Source organism: Cyrtonyx montezumae, unplaced genomic scaffold, assembly GCF_038088225.1.
Source record: "Cyrtonyx montezumae isolate F1298 unplaced genomic scaffold, pur_monq_1.0 scaffold_11, whole genome shotgun sequence".
NCBI classification, from domain to species: Eukaryota; Metazoa; Chordata; class Aves; order Galliformes; family Odontophoridae; genus Cyrtonyx; species Cyrtonyx montezumae.
Genome location: NW_027071837.1, coordinates 12,590,737 through 12,613,077, shown reverse-complemented (window position 1 = coordinate 12,613,077; position 22,341 = coordinate 12,590,737). Strand labels below are relative to the sequence as shown.

General features: G+C 41.4%; 1 protein-coding gene across 1 annotated transcript in view; it reads right to left on the bottom strand.

Annotated features, from left to right (window-relative positions):
• The window catches only part of TRPC5 (transient receptor potential cation channel subfamily C member 5), an 86,343-nt gene that overhangs the window by 24,694 nt on the left and 39,308 nt on the right, over window positions 1–22,341 (bottom strand). Inside the window, exons 3-5 of the mRNA XM_065729791.1 lie at window positions 19,319–19,840; window positions 3,658–3,994; window positions 395–534 (exon numbers count right to left, since the gene is read on the bottom strand). Coding sequence (XP_065585863.1) covers window positions 395–534; window positions 3,658–3,994; window positions 19,319–19,840 — 999 coding nt within the window. The remainder of the gene's footprint in view (window positions 1–394; window positions 535–3,657; window positions 3,995–19,318; window positions 19,841–22,341) is intronic.

Below are 22,341 nucleotides of genomic sequence, written 5' to 3'. Positions count from 1 at the left end.
GTAGATGTTTTCAGATAACCCTATTCTTGTTGCTCCTTTATTGCTTTATTTAAATATCACGCCTTCATGAAGTTTAGCATTGTTGAAAGACATCCAGTATAAACACGGAAAACAAGTTATCCTTGGCAACTGAGTAGCTACAAAATGGACAGCAAGTGGGGAAACTTCCACCCAGTGCCCAAACAATCTAATTCAATATTAGTCAAAGGGTAGGGATGGGAAGGAAGGTTATTCTCTACACAAATTAATGAGCTATGCAGGTGAATTTTCAAATCTGAACTGTTTCAGTAGCATCTATTCTCATATGTCTGTAATTGTATGCTTGACGGTTTCTATCCTGTATACCTCAGTTCTCAGAAATGAGTTACAAAATCTCTTTCCCAAGTAACTATACCTTGACATAGGCAACAATTTTAAGGGAGATAGTTGCAAGATAGAGGGAGTTCATTGCAAAATCCATCAGATTCCACCAGTCATGTACATATTCATTGAATCCACCATCCCACATTTCCTTGATTTCTCCCCAGATAAAACCTGTAGAAAGAAAGAGAGTTCACAGTCATGAGAAGGTGTTATTTTCCATTGAAGCACTGTGTATATGTGATGTAGTAAAATACAATTATAAATTAACTGCTTGGAAAAAAAATGCCTCATTCCTCCTGACTTCTATCAAGTAAAATTTTGCTGATTATGAGGCATTTTACAGCTCCATTGGGAATGCTACCTAGAGAGATATGAGAAAGATCTAGGTTTCCTGTGTAGGACTGCAGATACAAACCTAAGTAGACTACCTGAAACTTATGGTAACTGTTACTAGAATGAGTGGATTCGCTCAGATGAAATGTGTTTTATATGAATAAACTATTTCAGTAAGTGTATTTGGTATCGTTTTTCTTGGATTGTCTGCTACCACAGTAATTTGTGGCTCAGATGGACAGTACAGACTTTTCCTGACCTTTTCTGCAGAACAAGCAACACTAGTATACCAGCTTCTGCATACCAGTATATTTCCTCCCTGACCTGTGAATACCACAGCAGAGATTGAAGAAGTGAATTCATCTGCTATGCTCAGTCATCGCATTTATGCATCTTGCTGCACAAAAAGCCTAGAGTCTATTTGTTGGAGAAAGAAAAAAAAAGGTATGGCTCAGCATGAAAAAGGGCACTGCAGCCTGGTGTCAAATCTCTCAGCAGTGAGTCACCATCATGGCAATGGGTCTTGTGAGGTAAGAATTTGTTCCCAAGGGTATGGCCAGAGCCCACCATCTTAACTCTGAAATGCCTTCTGGTAATAACTGGAAGCACATGCTAAGCTTCACTTTACCTCCCTACTGCTAGAAGGGTAAAAGGGTGAGCTTCTGTAGTTCATTATCTGACTGCTACCTGGCATAAAATTTTTATTTTAAGTAACTTACATGCCCTTTATTGAAAATCTAATTAAATACTTTTAAGAACCTAAGCCCAATTATGAGCAAATGGCAGCTGAGCTCCTAGGTCACCATGTTTCTGAGCATGTCCTCAGAGCTCTCAGATGTTTTGAAATAGCCACCTTACAATATCCTTGAATGAAGACCTGAAATGTACATGAAAAGAGGACAAACAAAATACACATCAAGCTATACTACTGCCGATGCAGTTACTCAAATGGTCACTGAAATGGCACTCCCAATTCATTTTTAGGACCTGAAAGTTCAATCTGAAGAGCAGATAATGTTGAAATGAACTGCTGCAAACATCTAAAGTATCAGTCTCAGCCGTTCAGCTGCCAGCCAGCAGGTCAATGGTCAGGCAAGCATAATGTCAAGGCCAATAAGGTAATTTTATTACAGCTGCCTCCAAATCTTTGCATGCACACAAAAACATACAATAAATCAATGGAGAGGAGTCTGTTGAAGAACTCATACATTATATTTATAGTGAGTTATCACTGCTGGTTACTATAGTTACAGCAATGCTGTGTATGCTTGTTCACTCTCTCTCTCCTTTTGTAGTGGAAGATATTTCATAAATAATTACCTTTAATCGGGTGAAACTGTTCTAATTTCTCCATGCAATAAGCATTCCCACAATATCCCTATTTATCTGAAACAAAGGAACTCGAAAACTGTATAGGCTATTCTGAAAAGCTTTTTTGTATGGATTATCCTTTCATCTGCACATCAATTTTACTGAAGTGCCCACCATTTCCTTCAATTTAAACCATGAAGTAAAGGATAAAATGAAGAGATCACCTTAGTTCAGAAAATAAATTTAGCTTTCTCAGCTTATTCTGAAGTTTCTACCAACACATACATTTCAATGCCGTAAGTTAGTTTAATGAGATAATGAGGCTTGAGATACCTGTTTTAAGTTGCAATGAAACTACACAAAGAGCAAAATACCCTGGGTCATGATGGAAAGTGTTATGTGAGCATGATCACAACTCTTTTTTTCTTTACGCATTTTCCATCAGCAATTTTAGCTTTGGCAGAGAATAGCGAACTCTATTCAGCACAGAACCTGCCTGAAGCTGAGCCACCACAGAAAGGAAGAGCTGGGCCCTGCTGCTAGCCCAGGAGAGGCAGCAGCAGGGAGATCAGACGTGGGCACATAAGGAGCAGTGAGGAGTCACTAGGACAGCTCTGGAGATGAAGTTTTGCTGAGAGAGATGCCCCTTACCGTGCTGTCCTCTCAGCAGCACTAGCATGGCCTTTCAGGCCCCTGACCCCAAGTATAGAACTGCAGCTCACTGATAACTGGCTGGGGGTTGTGAAATGAGCCAGAGTGCACAGAGAGGCTGGAAGAGAGACAGGAGGGCATGAAAAACATAGCCCTGAGTGTGCCTTGTAGTATGACCTCAGCTCACACACTTACGGCAGAGCAAAGGAGATGGGAGCCTAACGAGAGAAGAGGTCATGCTCCCAAGAATCCTAGGTTTTCACTTTCTGTTGCCTTTGAGCTCAGTTTGAAAGGATAAATACATCTTACAAAAAATTAACCCAGATTTGCTTCTCCGCTCTTCTTCTTCAGTGGCTTCATTTACTTTTTCCCATCTTATCTTGCTACCTTCTCACCTGTGCATCCTGTCTTTGGGGTCCCAGACACTCCATGTTGTCCACAGTCCTGCTTGCCCAAGCCAGACCATGTAACAACCTCAGGTTCAACCCGCTTTATTAGATACCCCCTCTTTTGCCTTTATTAGAGTGATTGATATTGATTTGTTCAGTGTATATCATCACAGAGGCATAAGGCAGAGTGAGATCTTACCTCCTCTGCTTTCCTGTGGCCCAGGAACAAGCAGGGCAGGTACCTGTGTGCTGACTGCTGGAGCACATCTGTGAGAAGGCAAAAGCCCTTGGCTCCGCCTCCTGCCATGCACCAGCCAGCAGAAGGAGGCCAGTGTACAGGTGGGATGCAGGGAGAGAGCCATGTCTGATGAGGTTTACACAGGGTCATCTCTAAAGACATGTCAGATGGCAACAGGAACAGCAGAAGAGCCCTAGGCCAACAAGATCTGTTGTTCCAGAAGGAGCCCAGCTGTTTCATACAGTTACTGAAGTTGGCTGCCAAATCTCTTTACAAGCTGATGATGCTGAGATCAAGTATGAGTCTCTATACAGTTGCCATGGGTGCAAGTCAGGCGACTGCAGCTCAAGCATTTTTGTGCTTCTGACTTACCTAGAACCCAGGGCAGGATCATCCACTCCACGATGGTGGGAGGTGGTCCCTGCATGTGAAGGTCTGTCCTGACGATGTGCTGCGATGCCAGCAGGAGCATGAAGAGGAAGGTTAGGTATGAGCCGGTGTGGCAGATAAACTTTATAAATGGCTTTTTAATGAACAGTCCCAGCCTGCTCTTCGGTGCAATCAGATATGCCACAGATAGCACGGGGAACAGCAGTCCAATGGTGACACAGGTCAAGAGTTTTACTGCCCAGTGTTTCCGCCTCCAGCCCGGAAAACCGTCATACCAAAGCGTTGCTAGTAGCTGCTGGCAGTTAGGCTGAGCAACAAACTGAGGAGGAAGAAAAAAGAAAGCTTATTACTGAGTGGTACTTCACGTGTGCTCTTCCTTATCTTACAGAGATCCTTACAGAAAACTTTGGACTGAGTATGGGGTAGGACTCCACCCTTTTTTCTACATGGAATATAAGATTTCTTCTATGAGATCTTTTCTATTTGAATCACCCTATTGTAGATCAGTTACTTTGATACATAAAGCCTCATCCAAAAGTCATACAACTAAAATTACTATGAGCTTTTTCTCTTCTTATGCTTTTCCTTTCAGAACATTTTAGGTTTCGACAGTCTTGAACAAATCACTGTCAGCATCTTAAAGAAGTGACTAAACGACAAGTTGGGAGGGAAAAGATGGAAAGCTCCGAGTGTGTGTGTGTGTGTGTTAGAGAGGGAGAGAAGATGTCTACAAAGCATGTGGGGTGCTGCACATGATTTTATGCAAGGACACAAGCATATGTGTGTGTGGGCTGGGCTGGGCATGAGACAGCATGCAGTAATGTAAAGTTCAGCCAGGTGACATCTGCTGAGAAGCAGGACAGCACATTTGTAAACGTGTCTCGTTATTAAGGAAGAGAGCAATTGTAAAATGTAAGAGATTAAGCAAAAGCAAAAAGAAACCTTTGATCACAGCAGCAAAAATGACATTTGAAAGTTTACTTTCACGCTGTAAAAAAAACCAACAAAAACAAACAGCTTTGTGTGGGTGATATATTGCATTTCAGTGACTTCATACAAGAAGTGCTCAGGTTGCAACTCCTGGCTGTTTTAATACCTAACAGCCCTTGGAATTTCAGACTCAAGCCAAAATTTTTCTGGCCTATGCCAGAAGACTCTATGTTCTTGATTATATCTAGACAGCCCCATAGTTTTCAAACTTTTAGCCCCACAGTTTTCAAATTCTAAACTTTCAGACCCACAGCTAACTGGACATGTCTGTGAGATCGAGAGAGATGCATTTATGCATCTGATTTCTTAAATTTCTTAACTTCTTAATGAAGTTAAGCAATGATTCAGGTTGCTCAGAGTGGTTGCATGATCTCCTTGAACATCTTCAAAGGCTTCTCAACATGGGCCTGGGCACCCTGCTCTGGTGGCCCTGCTGAAACTGGAGCACTGGTGGCACCAGCTGGACCTTCCAACTTCAGAGGTCTTTTCCAACTTCAGCCATTTAGCAGTTATCCTTTCCAGTCCGCTGAATTCAGATTTCTCACGGTGCTCTGCAAGTTTAAAAGCAAACCTCTGTTCTGAGGATACCTATTATTTTTGCTGTAATTAAATCAGAAAAAACCCACCCTGTTTGAGAATGGATACAGTTATCAATAAAAATAAACCAATAACAACATCTGTGACAGGACATGGATGTATCAAAAGAATCACATTTCCAACTGACTGTAGAACTAACAGCATTCATCAAGAAGAGACCTCCAGGTAGCCTAAAGATGACATTACTGTTTATTGCACTTGGCTCATATATATTTAAAAGAGTTCTCTGTGGGATATGTAGTACTAATACGCTCTTCATCCCCCAACAGTGAATCCACATTTTATCAGCAAAGCACTCTTTCACTCCAATAACTTAAAGCAGCTCTTGGAAGGAAGATCCAATGGTGACAAAGGGACAGGCCTCTGAATACCAGATATTCCTTCTTAGTGTTCAGCCCTGGAAGAAGCTCCCATGCAGATACTGTTCCCCACAGAGCTGACACGGCCAGGGCTATTAGGGCATCAGCTGTCCCAGCTGCACTGATGGGACATACAGGACCCTCCTTACCATATCTTTGGTTTGTGCCTACAATTTGCCGTAGCTTTTAGTCACCTGAAGGTCACATTTGGTGTGAAAGAGACTTCTTAATGGTAGTTTCACCACACACCCATATCTTTTAAACGTTCGCTCACTGCCAGAACTGCTCAGTATTATTGAACATGTACAAAGATTTTCTATGTGCTATTCTCAGTGCTCTATACCAGCAGAGCACTATCACTGTCACATTCAAAATGGCAAAACCAATGTGAAACAGAAGGAAAAAACAAGAGTTGCTCAGTTATCAGAGGAGAAAAGGCAGCTGCAGAACCTGTGGCTGGAGACTCCTCAGGACCTGATCCTGGAGCATGAGGCAGTGGTGGAGTCCCAAGCCACCGTTCTGATGTCAAGAGGTATCTGAAAATATTTCTCCAGAGCTCCCACAGCACCTGAACACACAGTCTGGGATCAGCACCAGGTACAGTGCTCAGAGAATGGGGAAAAATTCAAACTACCATCTTTTTCTGCAGCTCTTACAAGTTTCTCTATTTTTTCCTAAAATGGGAAACAATGTGTGAACAATGCTGTAAAAAGCAAAATAGTATGTGACAGAAGTCAGACCAGATCTGACAAAACCACTCATTTCTGCAGGTATTTTTTGATTTTGTGAATATATCTTATACATCATAACAGGCTGCCTGTATCAGAATCACACTGCTTTTGGCTTTGGGTAGATCAAAGATAGGAAGTGACCAAGACTAATATTGAAAACAAAATCTTCAGGAGGCCTAGGAAGCATTTCTGAAGTTGAACATTTACATGCTATTACAACAATAAATGTGGTTGCTGCATCTACCACAGAAGTGACATGATGCTCCAGAGGGCATGAGAAAAGAAAATAGAAGCACATCTGCTTTGGGATTATCTTACACAGGCATACAGAGCAGAAACTGGACAGCAGTTGATATGATCTCCGGAAAAAGCAAAGACCTGCTGCTCATAACCACCTGAAAGCGTGATGGCAAAATGCCAGACCTGGGGACGGCGATGAAAGAAACAGTGCTACAGAAACTGAAAAAAAACCATCAAGCATTGATTCTCACTTGGTTGGTTGGTTTTTAATCTGTTATTTCAGAAGGGTCAGCGTGTTAGGTTTAAAAGCAAGAAGATACAGAAGGTTACACTGCAGTATTTTTTCATTTAAGATCACCAACAGGAGCTGTGACCGGACGTGTTCTGCACTCATTTACATGGTAATAGATACTGCTGTTTCTCAGAGATGAGACACAACTTTTTTTGGAGAGGAAAAATGTATAAACACATTTTCTCTTTATCACATATGATAGAAACCTTTAAGGGGAGAACAAATCTGTTTTTCCCTTGAGTCAAAGTCAGAGTCATTTGAGAAATCAAATGACTGTTCCTCTGGTTGCTGTGCAACTTGCAAGCATCTTAGAAGTGCCTCCTCTCTGCCTAATAGCTCATTTATAAAGTCTGCTTTCCACATTGCATCTGATGTTAGTTCTTCAAACGGAGAAAAAATCACACATCATGAAAGGGCAGCTTTAAAGATCAGGTTGGCATAAGGCAACGGAAATGGAAAAAGCCATTAAATTTTCTAATCAAGCCCATCCCAACAACACTGAATGTGGCTTGGCCGAAATATAAGCACACCACACTCAAAAAACCCCACCTCCCCAATGCCATAAACCATCAAATGCTGCCACTATTAAAGATAAGGCTAAGTGCTTACCAATGCACGATTTTACTAACTCATCTTAGTAAAACTCATTAATCATAGTTTTAAAATTAGTAAATTCTACAGCTTAGCTTTCACATGGTGCAAAGAGTACAGCTGGGGGAAATGTAGTATTTTCAATCTACAGAAACACTGCAATTATCTAGCTGCCTCCCTGCACACTACTGCGAATGTCAGTCTCATTTTTTGTTCCTTGGTGTTGTTACCAGAACCCATTGACTAAACCATTGAATACTCATCTGTTCAAGATCGACCAGGACTCATGCAGCTACTACATCAATACACATAGCATACAGAACAGGGAAAAACTCATCTTTAGCCTTTTTTAGGTGTGAAGTGGCCTGAAACTGTAGTAGAATTGTGGAATTTTTGTTTTCACCCATAATTTGGAATTTAGTTAGAAAGTTTAGGCAACAACCTTATTTTTACTTTGCAAGTAGAAGATACTGAAAAGCAAGCTGACTTTTCCAGCATTACTTATTTGAAGGCCTTTCCCAAGTATACATTCTATTTCCATGTAAGTATGGTCCCAAAGATGTTTTTTCATCTTTTTTCAAAGCCTCTTCATTTGCTGTAGGTCTTTTATCACTTCATACAAACATACTGTATGTGACAGGATTTGATATCAGTTAAAGTTTCTGCACTGTGAAAAGACCTTAATCACTTAAAAAACTGCATATTGTCCCAGTTTGGTAGGTGGTCCAGAATCAATGGCAGATGTACTCTACTAGGTGCTCTGATTGAGAAGATGAGCACACGAGCTGAGAACAGTGTACCGCTCTAGTAGGTACCAGGCAGAGCTCCCCCTCCATTATCTGATGGGAAGAACCTGCCCTAGGTGAAGATGCAGTCATTCGGTGAGCAGTAAGATGCATCTCAGACCACCTTCTCTGTGAGGACGCTGCCGCTGTGCCACCAGCAGGCAAGACGTTTTGTCTGACCTTTGACAATGGGGATAAATGACTTCACCTTCTCAAGAAGTGAGATCAGCAACTTCACTCATGGTTGGAAAACTCGAGGGCAGAAACGACTGCAGTGTGAAGTCTTCTGTGTTCTTCCCTTTTTTCCTTTCAGTCCTGCCAGGCTGTAACATTTGGCTTGCATCTGGACTGTGCAATTAGAGAATTTCATTCTCAGTGTTCATCACACATTGTCACCTGATCCTCTACCAAGGGGAATGTTTTTAGGGGAGAACAGCAGCTGCTGGATAGAACGTCTTTTTCTTAAAATCTAATCTTAACTGATGTTTCTATGTTACCTAAATTTTATTTCTTGGGAATTAAATGCTTTCTGCAAGCTGTGCCATTAATATAAATATCAAACACAGAAATTATATTCCACCCCCCCTCCCCTTATCCATGGGGAAATCCCTTATCTCTCACAGTCAGAAGTAATTTAGGATCAGACACAGATGGGCTGAGATGTGAATGCCTCGGGGAGCAACTGAAATAGCTCCCTGATAGACATCACAGGGGCTGAGCACAGTATCTCTCTGCGTTTATTCTGATTATCGTGACGGCTGCCAACATGCTCTTCTGTTTGGAGTTCGTTGGAGTTCTTTTCTGTACCCTTGCTGCAGACAGTGATAGAGAATGCTCTTCATAGATGAATAAGCACTAATTTATAACTGCAGAGCACTGTGTTAATAAGCAGGACTGAGTTCTTCTGTTGGTGAGCTACATCAGCTCCCAATGAAGTTACCACTGAAAGCCAAATGTGGCATGGGAGCCATAAAATTAACTTTGATCTCTCTGTCTGACACTTATATTGATAACTCAGATGTCACCAATAGTGCTATACACCACAGCAACTATTCAAAACACAGCACTTGGGGTTATTATTATTTTATATACTATATATCTGCTATTTTATTAGAAACATTATATTGCATTACTCTAAATTGCACTGCTTTATGATATTATGTTATGACTATATACCATAGCAATTATCCAAAACATGGCAGTTGCATAGCTGCAAGGTTCCTGTGTTTGATGGTATTATTATTTGCACTGCCCTTTACAATTAAAGCTATTCTGGCTTTGAAATAGCAGATTGTCACACAGAGCTAGATTTTGCAGTCTGTGTGACAGTTGGGTAAATGCAGTGTCTGATGTAGTGGCACTAAGTATATATTTTAGCTAATTTTGTAAGAAATGTAGAATTCCTGTGAATCCAACTATATCATGAGAAAGATAGAGGCCATTGCCGTTCTCCACTCACTGCGCATCCTGCCAGGTGCCTTACACCCTACTCTCTCCCTGGCCATCATTAACGTGAAGATATCTCCGAGGACACATGCATCCCTCCCCAAGTTCTGGTGAGCAGGTGAGGCCAGGCCATGCAGCTGGTTTGTGCCCTTCTTACCCTGCACTGACACAGCTCTGCAGGAACATATCTTTTTCCTTCGCTCCAAAAACCTCCAGATGGATCTAAATGAGTATCACGATGCACTTCCATGCAACAGAAAAACCATCCTGCTTCCATTTTCTAACCAAGTTTTCTAACCAGTTTGAAATTCCAGTGGGTAATACTCAAAAGAGCTTCATTTCTGAATTAGCTCAAAAACAGAAGAGAGAAACGATCTGTGGCCTCATTTGAAGCCTGCTGCTAAGAGCTAGTAAGCCCTGTGAGATCTGATATTCTACATAAGAAATTCCAGCCCCTCAAGTTTGCAGTGTTGCAAACAGTGAGATGAATAAGAAAATACTCTTTTGTAGCACTTTTTTTTTAAAGTTCAGCCTTGTTAATGACTGCAAAGTTATTTACATTCTGCTGCTAAAGCATGATCTGCAGAGGGTAAACACCTAATGGTTGTTCATCCTGTTAATTACTTTCTGCAACAGAGAAAAAAGGACAAGATGAAACAAAGAAGCTGGAGGGGAAGCTGGGTAACTCAGCCATAGCTACAGACTGTAGCTCAATATCCTTCATCAGGCACTTCCAAGAGATCATCTTTTTTGTTATTTCTTTTTCCTCAGGAAAGTACAGGATGAATATCCTATCGAAAACAGCTGCTACTCACATGTATGTTACTTCAAACAATGAAGCACTGATGCAAATCCAAACAGCAGTCACTCCTGTCATTAGAAGATCACTAGTTCAGCTGGAAGAGTCCTTCAGGAAAACCTAGAGCTACCCAAATCACTCAATCCCTCTGCTGGTGGATAAAACAAACTCCAGATCCTCTGCAAATGAACATATGGCCTTAAATTATACAGAATTTTGTTTAATCTGTTCTAGGAATATTTTAAGTGATGATGACACATGAATCTTAACTAAGGTCTCCCATCCATAACACATTTTTTGATGGTAGCAGACATGAACTCAGTTTAAGCCACAGCAATTAGTATGTCACCCATGAAGTGAATGCTAGCAAAAGGTAAGACTGAACGAGTGCCAAAAGCCTGCTACAGTTCCATCAAGATTCATTATTTTCATGAATTTATGTTGGATTGGTTTAGATAGAAGAGGTCCTGTAAGATCCAGTAAATCCTGGGTGCTACCCACACATGGAAGAAGCAATTAACAAAGTATTTAAGCTTGACATTAAATCCATCTCTTCACAGAGCAATTAAATGTGTGTTTAGCTATAGATTTGTATTTATGGCCCGTGTCAGCAGGATTTAAGTGCGGGTGTAAATTCAGCCCTGAATAAAGGCAAACTGCTCAACAGTGCTTCCAGAGACCAGCCTGTTACCAACACCCCAGAGAACAGCCCTTCTGGGTCAGAGCCTGAGCACAAGCCCAGATGAAAGAGAGGAGCTTTCTAGCAGGAAAAGAAAAAAAATATTCAGCATGTGTTTTAGCAGATAGCAGAATGCAGTTGATAAATAAATTCCTGTAGAATTATCCCAGCAAATATTTCAGAATACAGTTGTGTTGCAAAGGTTTTCAGTTTCCAAAGGCAGAATGCTGCAGCGTGCACCTAAGAGAGGGTCAGATAATCCACAACATGCTAACTGCTTTTCCCAGAGCCAAGCAGGGACTGAAAAACCACTCAGGCTAAAAACTGCTTGCTTTCCTAAGTCGTCTTGCAGACAGCACTTCAAGGGTTACAGGTCTTGCAAATGAACACCGGGAGCTCTCGCAGGCTTTAGCTGAAGTGGAGAAAATACTGACTTTTAAGTAAAGAGCTGAGTTTATTCTCCCTAATGAATTTTTAACATTTACATAAAATAAGCAATAAGTAAATCAAACACAAGAATTTTAAAAGTCACTCACAAGTATTTTTAAACACATACCTACTTTACCCCATTAGAGTTAATAAAAACTTCTAAAAGTATTTTCCATTTATTTCTTTTCTAACCTGAGAAATACCTATGCTGAAACTATTCAATTTTGGCTTCCTTTTTCTTTCTACCTTACCTTCTCCTCCAGTATCAAGAAGAAACCAGCATATTGTAAACACTTCTCACATCCTTGGGAACCTCCGAAGTCTTGCTCTGTTTCTGAGTGATACCACTGCTAGGGAGTGAGCAGGACATAGCCTTTGCTGAAGGATGTTTACCAACTGGCCAGTAATTGTGAAGAAAGAATAACAATATAAAAGTCAAAACATCAAAATGGCTCATCTGGATGATGATGGATCCCTTGCATACATAAAAGGTATAAGAGGAGAGGAATCTCAGTTCTTTTGTCTATGGACTCTCAAACCACTATTCACTAAGAGACAGAAGTGAAGATGGAATTCAGAAATTGGATAATTAATAGCCATCATTTCCATATCCTAAGGTGAGACTATACAGAGCGCACTGTTCTGGGCTATCATTCAAAGTGAGTATGAAATAATAACATATACTTTCTCTTGAAGACTGATGTAAAGCTGATTCTGAAAGGGATTCTAGACCTTCAGACAAGGTACGACTGAGCACTTTGCTTACAGATACCAAGGATGTCACTTCTCCTTTCCAGTTTCTGTTGTCTATAGAAAGCAAATCAATCACGTCCTGTACTTTAACTTTTGGCTTCTCAGGCCTCTTCTCTTACTAGCAAGAAGACTGATGGGATACATGAAGCTAAGGGAACTGACAAACACAATAAATCACTCTTGAATGCTCTGAAAACAGTGACAATCCCTTGATCTTTCAACATATTTCCTGTCTTGGTGCAGGAGATCATTTAAGTCAGATGTTCAAGGCACCAAAAATGACTTCAAGAATGATCCAGGCATTTATTGCCTGATTTACATTACACTAATTCAAGCAGAATCCCTGTCCTTGACTGACATAACGTAACAGTCCTATGTTGTTTTTTTTAAATCTGTGCATGACAAGATTAGTCAGAGATGATTTTGCTGTCAAAAGAGTGTCTTCTGCAGTTCTGTTCTGCGACAGCTGCAATATGTGCCTAACCTTCATCAAGTTAGAACATTTTGGCGTTACGTGAATAATATACCAAATAATACCAGTTCCTCAAATAAACATTCAAGTCCACTTTGTCAAACTGATGAACCCTCAGACCTCTGAATGTTTACTCTTCTTTCAAGTCTTGCAAGAAGTCACACTTAAGCACTGCATCTCATTTTTGTAACACCATGCAGCTGTATGGGTTAATTTCCATGCTAATTTCCAAAACTGAATAAATAAATCTGGCAACGACAAAACCCATACAGTATGGGCTCCTGAATACACACAGAAAAAGCTTGTTTTAAGGGTAAAAATGCAGACAGGTCTCCTCATCTGTCACCCCAAAGTCCTGCAGTTGCGACTGTTAATAGCAGCTCTGTTAGTACCCAATACATGAAAGATGTTGCAGTGTGGTCATCAGTTTGACTGCACTGAGTCCGAGAAAAAACAGCTTCCTTTAGTAAAGGTTCACACATCAGATGGCAACTTTGCTGCACATGATAATGAAAGAATGCTAATGGAAAATGGAAGGCGACAGATGGGCACTGAGTGCTGCAGAAATCCCTAAACCTATGTTCAGGTTTATGGTGCAGGACTAGAAATAGTGTAACTGCACCATCCTCAACATTCACTCTGAGGGCTGCAGATGTTCCAGGACATGAGAAAAGGAAAAAGTTTCCATAAGGAGCAGCTTTTCCTGCCCCATCTAGTCCTAATAAAGGTGTGTTCATGACATTGCATGATTTCATTGTACAAAACTGGAGGTGCAAGCTTTTTTATTAGTCTTCAGAGTTCTGCAAGCTCACTGAAGAACTCTGTTTTACCGTGCTTTTAAAGAGTGTAGTAAAAATATTCAGCCGTGTATGATGCTGCCAGTCAGTGTGACAAGAAAACAGACAAAGTCATGGGAAAGCAACTTAGCAGCGGCAGCAAGCGAAGACTGGATCTGTGACTATCCATCAAGATACCTGAATGGCTTTCAAAAGAGGTAAACAAGGTGCAGGAAATGAGCTTTGATTTTCACAGCTCTTGCACTTCATTTTTCATACATCTGTGATATTTTTAAAAGCTCCTGTTATACACTAACTGAAGTGCCCTTAGAATTTCACCAAGTTTATGCACAGTCCCTGGAGAATGATACCGTGCTTCTAACCACAGCTACACAGTTGAAAGAGTCAAGAAACAGATAAAAAATATGTGGCATGGCAAGAATGATTATTCATTCACTCCAGTACTGTACCTCAGGAGGTACTTGGCTACATAAATGACTTGGAAAAACGAACTAGATCTTCTGAAGCCCATCCTGAAGAGAAAACGGCAAAGAGCACTGTTTCTGAATTAGAAAAGCAAACAATTTCATTTCTCTCCTTTCTTGTCATTCGAGTACAGTCAGTAAAAGAGACCAAGGTAACAGTTTCTGAGAGGGAATTGCATTCAGTCCTTTGATGTAATGGAGTGAAAGTGCTAAGCAAAATGGTCTCAGACAAAATACATTTTTTCTGAGTGCTTTGTGTTGTGCATGTTTCCTACAGATACATCAACTGAATCAGCACAGTCATCTCCAACTACTAGCACTGGAAAAATACGAAGCATTAAAACCCCACTACTGTGATGTTCCACTTTATTTTGAAGATGTGAATGACCTGTGATCCAGATCAGGAAAGCTGAAATATGGTGAATATATATTGGCACTATCACAGTTATCAGATTGTTATATACACTTTACATAACTTTAAATTACACCTCAAGAAGTAATCTGCTATTTTAGACCTGATTAGCTATTATACCATGTTTGCTTTACAATATTTTGGCAATCTAAAATACATTAAAGGACACAGAAATTATATCTGTATTCAGCCTGTTTCTATTCTTTAATACAGTGACAACACACTGTAATACAACTGTGCTTTAAGTGACTATCAAGATCTTAAGAGATGACTTCCCTCATCTTTTCTTAGAAATACAAACAAATTAACAAATGCAGAGCTAACGTGGTGCCAGAACAACATAGTGAAGATCGATCCCCAACAGCTGAGCTGTGCCTTTTTGTGTTAAGCTTTCAGCACCAAAATTAGTCATGAATAAAAGAATTTCAACTGGGGGATGTAAGGATGGAGCACAGTCCTGCTAAAAAGGACTTGGGTATACTGGCGGATGGCAAGCTGGCCATGAGCCAGCAATGTGCTCTCACAGCCCAGAAAACCAACCATAACCGAGGCTACATCAAAAGCAGCAAGGCCAGCAGGGCAAGGGACGCAAGCTGCCCCTCTGCTATGAGACCTCACTTGGACTGTTGTGTCCGCACGTGGAGTCCTCAGTACAGGAGAGACATGGAGCTGTTGGGAGTGCATCCAGAGGAGGGACACAAAAATGACCCAAAGGATGGAACACCTCTGTACCAGGGCAGGCTGAGAGCTGAGGCTGTGCAGCCTGGAGAAGGGAAGGCTTTGGGAGACCTGAGAGTGGCCTGGCAGTGTTCAAGAAGCGTTTAGATGAGGTGCTAAGGGATTTGATTTAGTAGTTTAGTGGGTAGGGATGGTGACAGAAGGATGGTTGGACTAGATGATCTTGTAGGTCCTTTCCAACCTAATGTATCTATGAGTCTATGAATCTAAAGAGGAGCTGTGAGAAAGAAGGGGACAGACTCTTTAGTAAGGTCTGTCATGACAGGAAATGAAATGGTTTCGAACTAAAAGAGGAAAGACTCAGACTGGATGTAAGGAAGAAGATTTTTACAATAAGGGTGATGAGGCACTGGCAGTTTGCCTGGAGAGGTAGTGGAAGCCTTGCCCTTGGAGACAAGGCTGTGAGCAACCTGATGAAGCTGTAGATGTCCCCGTTCACTGCAGAGGAGTTGGACTAGATGATCATTAAGGATCTCTTCCAACTCAAATGATTCTATGAAGATAAATCCCTTATACTACAGGGCATTTATGGGAAAGCCTACTTTTCACTTAGTACAAAAAATTCCTATGATCTCATCTAGATTATTTCTTCTAAAAGTGGAATTGAAGAAGTCTGGTTTTCAATGCCTCCCTGGGGGGATGCTTACATGGCAGCAGAATTTACCTGGATGGAGGCTTTGTAATGAGGCCAAAGTTAAATGCACTGAATCGATGTAGTTTCCCTCACCAATCAGCCCTTGATCAGTCCTGTGAAGACTGAGGGGCTCACGACAGATTAAAAGATGAAGTTGCATACCCTGAATATGCTTACTGGAATTCATCCAGGGAACAGGGAGCTGTATTGATAGTAGGGCAGATTGCTAATTACTTGCTAAAATTAACATACAAGATCAGATTTTTCTCCAGTAGTTAGGTGCCAAGACATGCAGATAATTTAACAGTGGAATTTCAAACTGTGTCAGTGAGATAAGCGTCTAATCTCCAACAGGTTTTAGGCACTCACCCAGATTATTCTGTTTAAAATCTGACTTCCTACTTACCTGCATATTTAGCAGTCTAACTAGCTTTGAAAACCTTTCCTGGAAGGATTCAGTTTGGAGTAAGAACTATCTATCCATAGGTGACTAGGTTTTCCCATCAAGACTTCTTTCAGTCCTATATGTTCACTGCTTGAGATCATCAACCTGCACTAGGAATTGGAATACTGTTATTTTTTCTGCATCTGGAGCAAAACTAACACCTACTTTCCAGTGTCAGTGTCCAAAGGAAACAAAAAAAAGGCACAGTGTGTTCAACTCAGATGTCCTGGACAGAAAAACACTACCTGGTGAAAAGTACTATGAATTCCCAGTCTACTGATGATGGTACAAAGCAAAAGTAACTGAGTGCTACTCTCTACCCAAAATGCACAGTACAGCACCTCCACCCAAAGGCAATGATCTTTTCACCAACTCCCTTTAAAAACTTCACTAGAAAAAATCTAGAAGTTGAACATACCTGCCTGATTGAGCTGAAATTGAATCTATCTGTATTTTGTGGGATTTTATGACACTTATTTCACTCAAAAAGAAAAGCTGCGGGAAATTTTCTCTTGCAATTCATTTAAAATCAAAGTGACACCACACACTCCTTATGTTGAATATAAAGAACTACCAACAGCAGTAACATTTTATGATCCCAGAAAATAACTAACGTCCACTCTGGATATTCATCTACTGCTGTTGGATATTTGAATTGTAAGGTCAGTGCTAATATATAAAACACTTCGGTGGAACAAGATGATCTACAAATCTGCTGTTTCTGCAGAACTACCTTTCATGAAACCAATCTTGTTTCTATTTTCCTCCTTGTCCCCCACAAAAACTCTCTTACTGATACTTTTCAGTAATGATTAAAAGGCATTTTGCAGTGTCTCCCACTAAATGTTCCTACTCTTTTTTTTTTTTTTTTTAGAAGCTGCCAATGACATTTGCATCCTGCTTGGTATTTTGTATTGGACCAATTAACACAATGAGAAAACTACTGCAGGACTTTTTTGCATAAAATCACCACATTGCAGGCTGCATCAAATGTTTGTGAACAAGCAGGTAGGATGAGGTGGTTCAGTAGCACTGGTTTCCTAAGCTCTTTCATTCTGTCCCTGCACTGATATTAGCTGGCAACACAGTTTGTGCTTATTTGCTATCATTCATGTGCTGGAATTGTCATGAATATCCCAGAAAACATGGAACTTGTCCATATGTTTGGAATTCAGTCAAGTATGTCCACCCCCGCCCCCGAAAAAAAAAAAAAGGATGAATGCTGTCAAGCAAGCAAGCTAATATTAAGCATTTGTTACTTGAGAATAAAGGAGCCTCAGGACTATTCAGCACTACATCTCAAATACAGTGAACCTTTTCCAACTTATGACATCTTAATATGAACACAAGACAAGGGAGAGTCACAGATCTGTGTTTGAGCTTGAACTGTGACAAGATATCAAACTCTGCAGTGCTGGAGGTGTCCTGGCTGGCACACATGAGAGTTATGTATGTGGCTACCTGAACAGTACAAAATGAAGCAGTTTCCTGACTTTCTTAGATTCAAGGAACATCTGAACTGATACACTACACTACAATTCTCCAGACTAATTCTTCACTACTTGTTCATGTCCCTAACGCACTTGCAGTGTTACCTAGTAATGTCAGCTGGAGTTAAAAGCAGTAACTGATATGAAGACCAGTGAGCCCAGTGATACCTTACTGGAGCAGCACAGCAAGTTCAGGAAGTGACCACACACTACGTTCTAGAAAGCCTGAGCCTTCACCTCCAGTTACTGCAGCAAGAGGTTGGCGCTCAGGAGGCAAGACAGACCAAAGAGAAGAAAGGAAAATCTGCCTCTTTCACTTCTTGACTACTTAACCTTAGGTGACAAAAGCAACCTTTATGGGAGGTGGAACGTATCTTATCAGGCCATCCTCATCTGGGTCAAAGTATAAAAAAACGAATACAGGGAAAACAGTGAGAATAATGTGCAAGCTTTCCACCATTCCTGTCACCCTCTGTACACAGAAAAATGCAATAGACATTGAAATTCAGTTCCTCAACCAAGCAAACTAAACTCCTCTTTCAGATAACCTAGGAACATTACAGGCCAATAGCAATATATCATCTATTAAACTCCGTCCAGGTTTGGAAGGAGAAAAATTCCAGAGCCAACTAATGAAACTGTTGTCAGCATTCTCCTTGGGTTCATAGCCTTTACTGAATCAACTTGTAAATCTCTAGATCTGCAGGGCTTCTGAAAGGCTCTGTGCCCTTTACCTGAATTATGTCTTTCCTCTCTGATAATGTGGGCAGAAGTCTGAATTTCTGGGAAGTGCTTCTAGGACCCTGGAGACATGGATGAATTAAGAAGTAAGAACCTACCTGAGACGCTTCAGGTGTAAAGTATTTGCATGATTGAGATCTACTTCCTAGCATCACACAAGCGTTTTCAACTAAAAAAAAAAAACACTGGCAATGTGGAAACCTGAGACAGTGTGAATGTCCTTGTCCTCTCCTGCTTTCTTTCGCTGCTATGGTTCCTGTAGCCCTTAAGAGTTAGTGCTGAATGGGTGCTAGAAAGTGTCTGGTGGCTGGAGGAAGAGTATATTATATTTCCTGTGATCAATAACTCCATGAGACAGACAAACCCTTCTAGCCTTTGGTTCCTGCATAAAGGCAGTTACTGGGAAAAACTTTCAGAGCAAACAAACCCGTAAATCTTTGGCTGTTGTTCTTTGTGGGGGCACAGGGTTACAATGAAAAGAGACTCGAGTATCTTTGAAATAGAAAATGCCAGTGCCATAGAAGCCAGGACTCCCTGCAGCAAGTTCTAGTCCTACTGCTAGATTCCAGTCCTACTAGCAGATCTGCACTGTCATGAACCTCCTGGCAGTGACTAACCCATTTGCACATGGTTCTCCACTTGATCCAAACCCACCTCCACTGGTTCCTACCTAGCAACCATGTTTTTCCTAAACAAACCTATGGATTTGAAAAAGGACTCCGCAGCCTTCACTAACATCTGCATTCAGATGGCTCTTACCTCTTTCTGGTGGTACTTTATTGCTACCTTTAGCTTTGCCAAATCGTGACATTTTTGGGGGTCCAGCTCTTCGCTTTGATCATCTCTGTGATTGAGAATAATCTCTAATTCTCGGGAACTCCGTGCTTGATCCAAAAGGTCCTTAGCAAAACGCTTGCATTGCTGAGAAAGCTCTTCATATTCAGCCTTGAACTCATTTTCCACTTTGCTGAGCTCTTTCAGCTCCCAGCCCAGTCGAAAGGCCGTCAAAATGGGGTCCTCACTCGATAAGGCAATCAATGAGGGGCTGGCTAAGGCTTTGTAGATGTTCAGCCTTGACCTGGAATGCCTGAGGCTGTCCACCTCCGAACTGGAGACACACTCCACACAATTGCATCTGATCTGATGTGGGCGTGGAATAGTTACCCGTCTTTGGACAAGCAGTTTGATGATTTCATAGTTGTTGGTGTGAGCAGCCAGCATTATTGGTGTGATATCTGGAGTGAATTCTGAAAACTGTGTGTCCATCATCAATGTTGGAACCTATAGAAAGGGAAAAACATAGTCATATTTCATTCAGGACAGAAGAAAACTGATGTTTCTCCTTTATACTGTTACACTTTTAAAGTGATCTCATAATAAAACAGTTTTTATAACACCTTATGTGCCTTAAATCCTGTCGTGTTTGTGTGTATGCACACAATTCTATTCTGGCAAAACCATCTTGCCTCAAATTATGGCTCTCTGCTCCCAGAACGAGATCAAGTTGGTGTAAAAGTAAGTCACTCCCATCTGAATGCTTTATATGAGAACTTGGTCTGAAATGGCTACTGGTTCATATACCAAAAGGTGAACTTTCATAGGAGAAAGGAAAACAAAGGCACAAGTAATTACACAGGAAGAAAAGTTTAGAAACACTGAATAGATTTCCATAACTATCATTACTTCCATTATATACGTGCATTAGAAGGCCAGTAACCCACAGGAGACAGGCCCTATACAAACCAAACCAAACTCCGGTCCACAGTTGAGCAAAGCTCTTCCTCACCTTTTCCCTACTATTTTTATTTGAAATTACTTTTCAGTGGAAGGATACATTACATAACTGCCTTCAGAACAGATTTGTTTTTATTTTAATGGGTTTCAAAAAAAATTTAAATGTAAAATTAATGAGCCATAGTCCACTACAAATAAGACACTCCAGGGTGTGCATTATTCAGCTACCGCTGCACTTCTCAAAAGATGAGCTTAATGCACACCCTGTTGTGTCTTATTACTATATGCAGAGTGCAAAATTAGACCGAAATGCTCTTACATCCCAAGCACGCAGTGTGTTTCCATTTGCAGCGCAGGCAGCTCTCTTTGTTGTGCGTTAATCATTACTCAGGCATACTGTACTTCGTGTGCCCACCGCTCCTGCCCTGGCAGCTGGCATCCTGCTGCTCAGGGGGTGATTGCTGGTTTTGGTGAACAGTAGGCCTGCCTCCCCTTGCAAATGTCAAAGGCATTTCATAGAAATAACTGTCAAAGAGTTTTAATGACAGGAAACATTACTCAGTCCATAAAAACAAAAGTAAAGTAACGACAACTAGCATGTAGCAAGCAGCTAGCAATCTTTCTGTGGGCTAGATGTATGAGGGGCTGTGAGACAGTGAACCTCTATGACTACTGAACCTGATTTCTCTGGGACTGAACTGCCTCTCCAACACTAAAATGCTGAGGACTCCTGGGCTGGTGCTGATCGATAAAACCTCTACGTGAAGCAGGACTCAGCAACGCTTTCCCAAAGGCCAGCAGCACACTGAGGTATGGGGTCATTTACTGGAGCAGGGCTCACTGGGGGCCTAGAGGCACTGCTGGAAATACTACGAGTCTGCTACCCCAGGGGCAGCATCTGAGGAGTTAAATCACACACTGGGGCAGTCATTGTTAACAAGGCTCTTCCCACAGAGGCAGAAGAAGGTTCTCTTCCACAGAAGGCAGCCCATAAATACAACTCATGGCAGGGAGAGCAGAGAATTGTAGTGATGGTTTGCTGCAGGTCATGGAGGGCTTGGTGTTGAAGTGCAAGGTTGGATAATGTTATTTTAAGATCTCTGGTAACAAACAGCTGAAAGCAGCTCTCTTTGTAAGGTCTGTGACATTCTTTCTTTTCCTTTGCTTAGCAGGTTTAGGTAGTTTGTTAAATGTCAAGAGAAAGGTGCAGGTTCCTCTTTTCTTTCTCTCACTGAAGTGTTTTTAAGCCCTGCTGCTTGTATAACCGTCTTTATCTTTCTTCCCCTCCTTTCTCAGTCAGTTGCTGGCTGCTGCATTCAGAGCCTCTGCCTCAAAGGAAGAGCACTTTCCCCCTCTCTATCACTCCTATTACTGTCAAGTTTAATCTTGTTTTCCTATATGGAAATTACTGTACCCAGAGCTGTAAAAGAATATTCAGTTTTGCACAGATGAGGTATTCTTGTTGCTCAGCAAAGGGAAAAAGCCTTGTAGACAAGGTGGTAATGTCACAGGTGGGGACATGGCCACAGGGCTGAGCGCGTCTGCTACTGCCCTGCTCCTGAGGCTTCCTAAACCTGGATCCAGGGCTCTCAAAAGAGTTGTCTCAAGGCATGGGATCAGACTGGGAGTATATCTGTCAAGTGATCTCCCATCCCTTACTCCGACTGCTATCACAAATCCTACCCACACGGTGAAGATCTGCTTTGATAGGAATCAGGCAGCCACTCTGCAAATGATATATTTGCCTGGGCAGCTTGCAGCACTTCAATTAAAAGGACAAGAAGGGCAATGGCAGTGCAGGGAAACGGGCTCTCTGGAGCTGGGAAACAGAGTGACCTAATGCCTCAAATCACATGAACTGAAGCTCACTGCTGAACAGCAAAACAAACCAGAACACAGAGTAGGAATTGAGCAAGGGATGGCTGCTGTGGCCTCTTCCCTGTACCTAGGTGATCCAAGTACCACGCACTGGCTAAAAATGACACGGCTCACAGTGATCATTTTTGTCTTGTCTTGCACAGCTCTTTGATAACTTGCATCCTAATGAA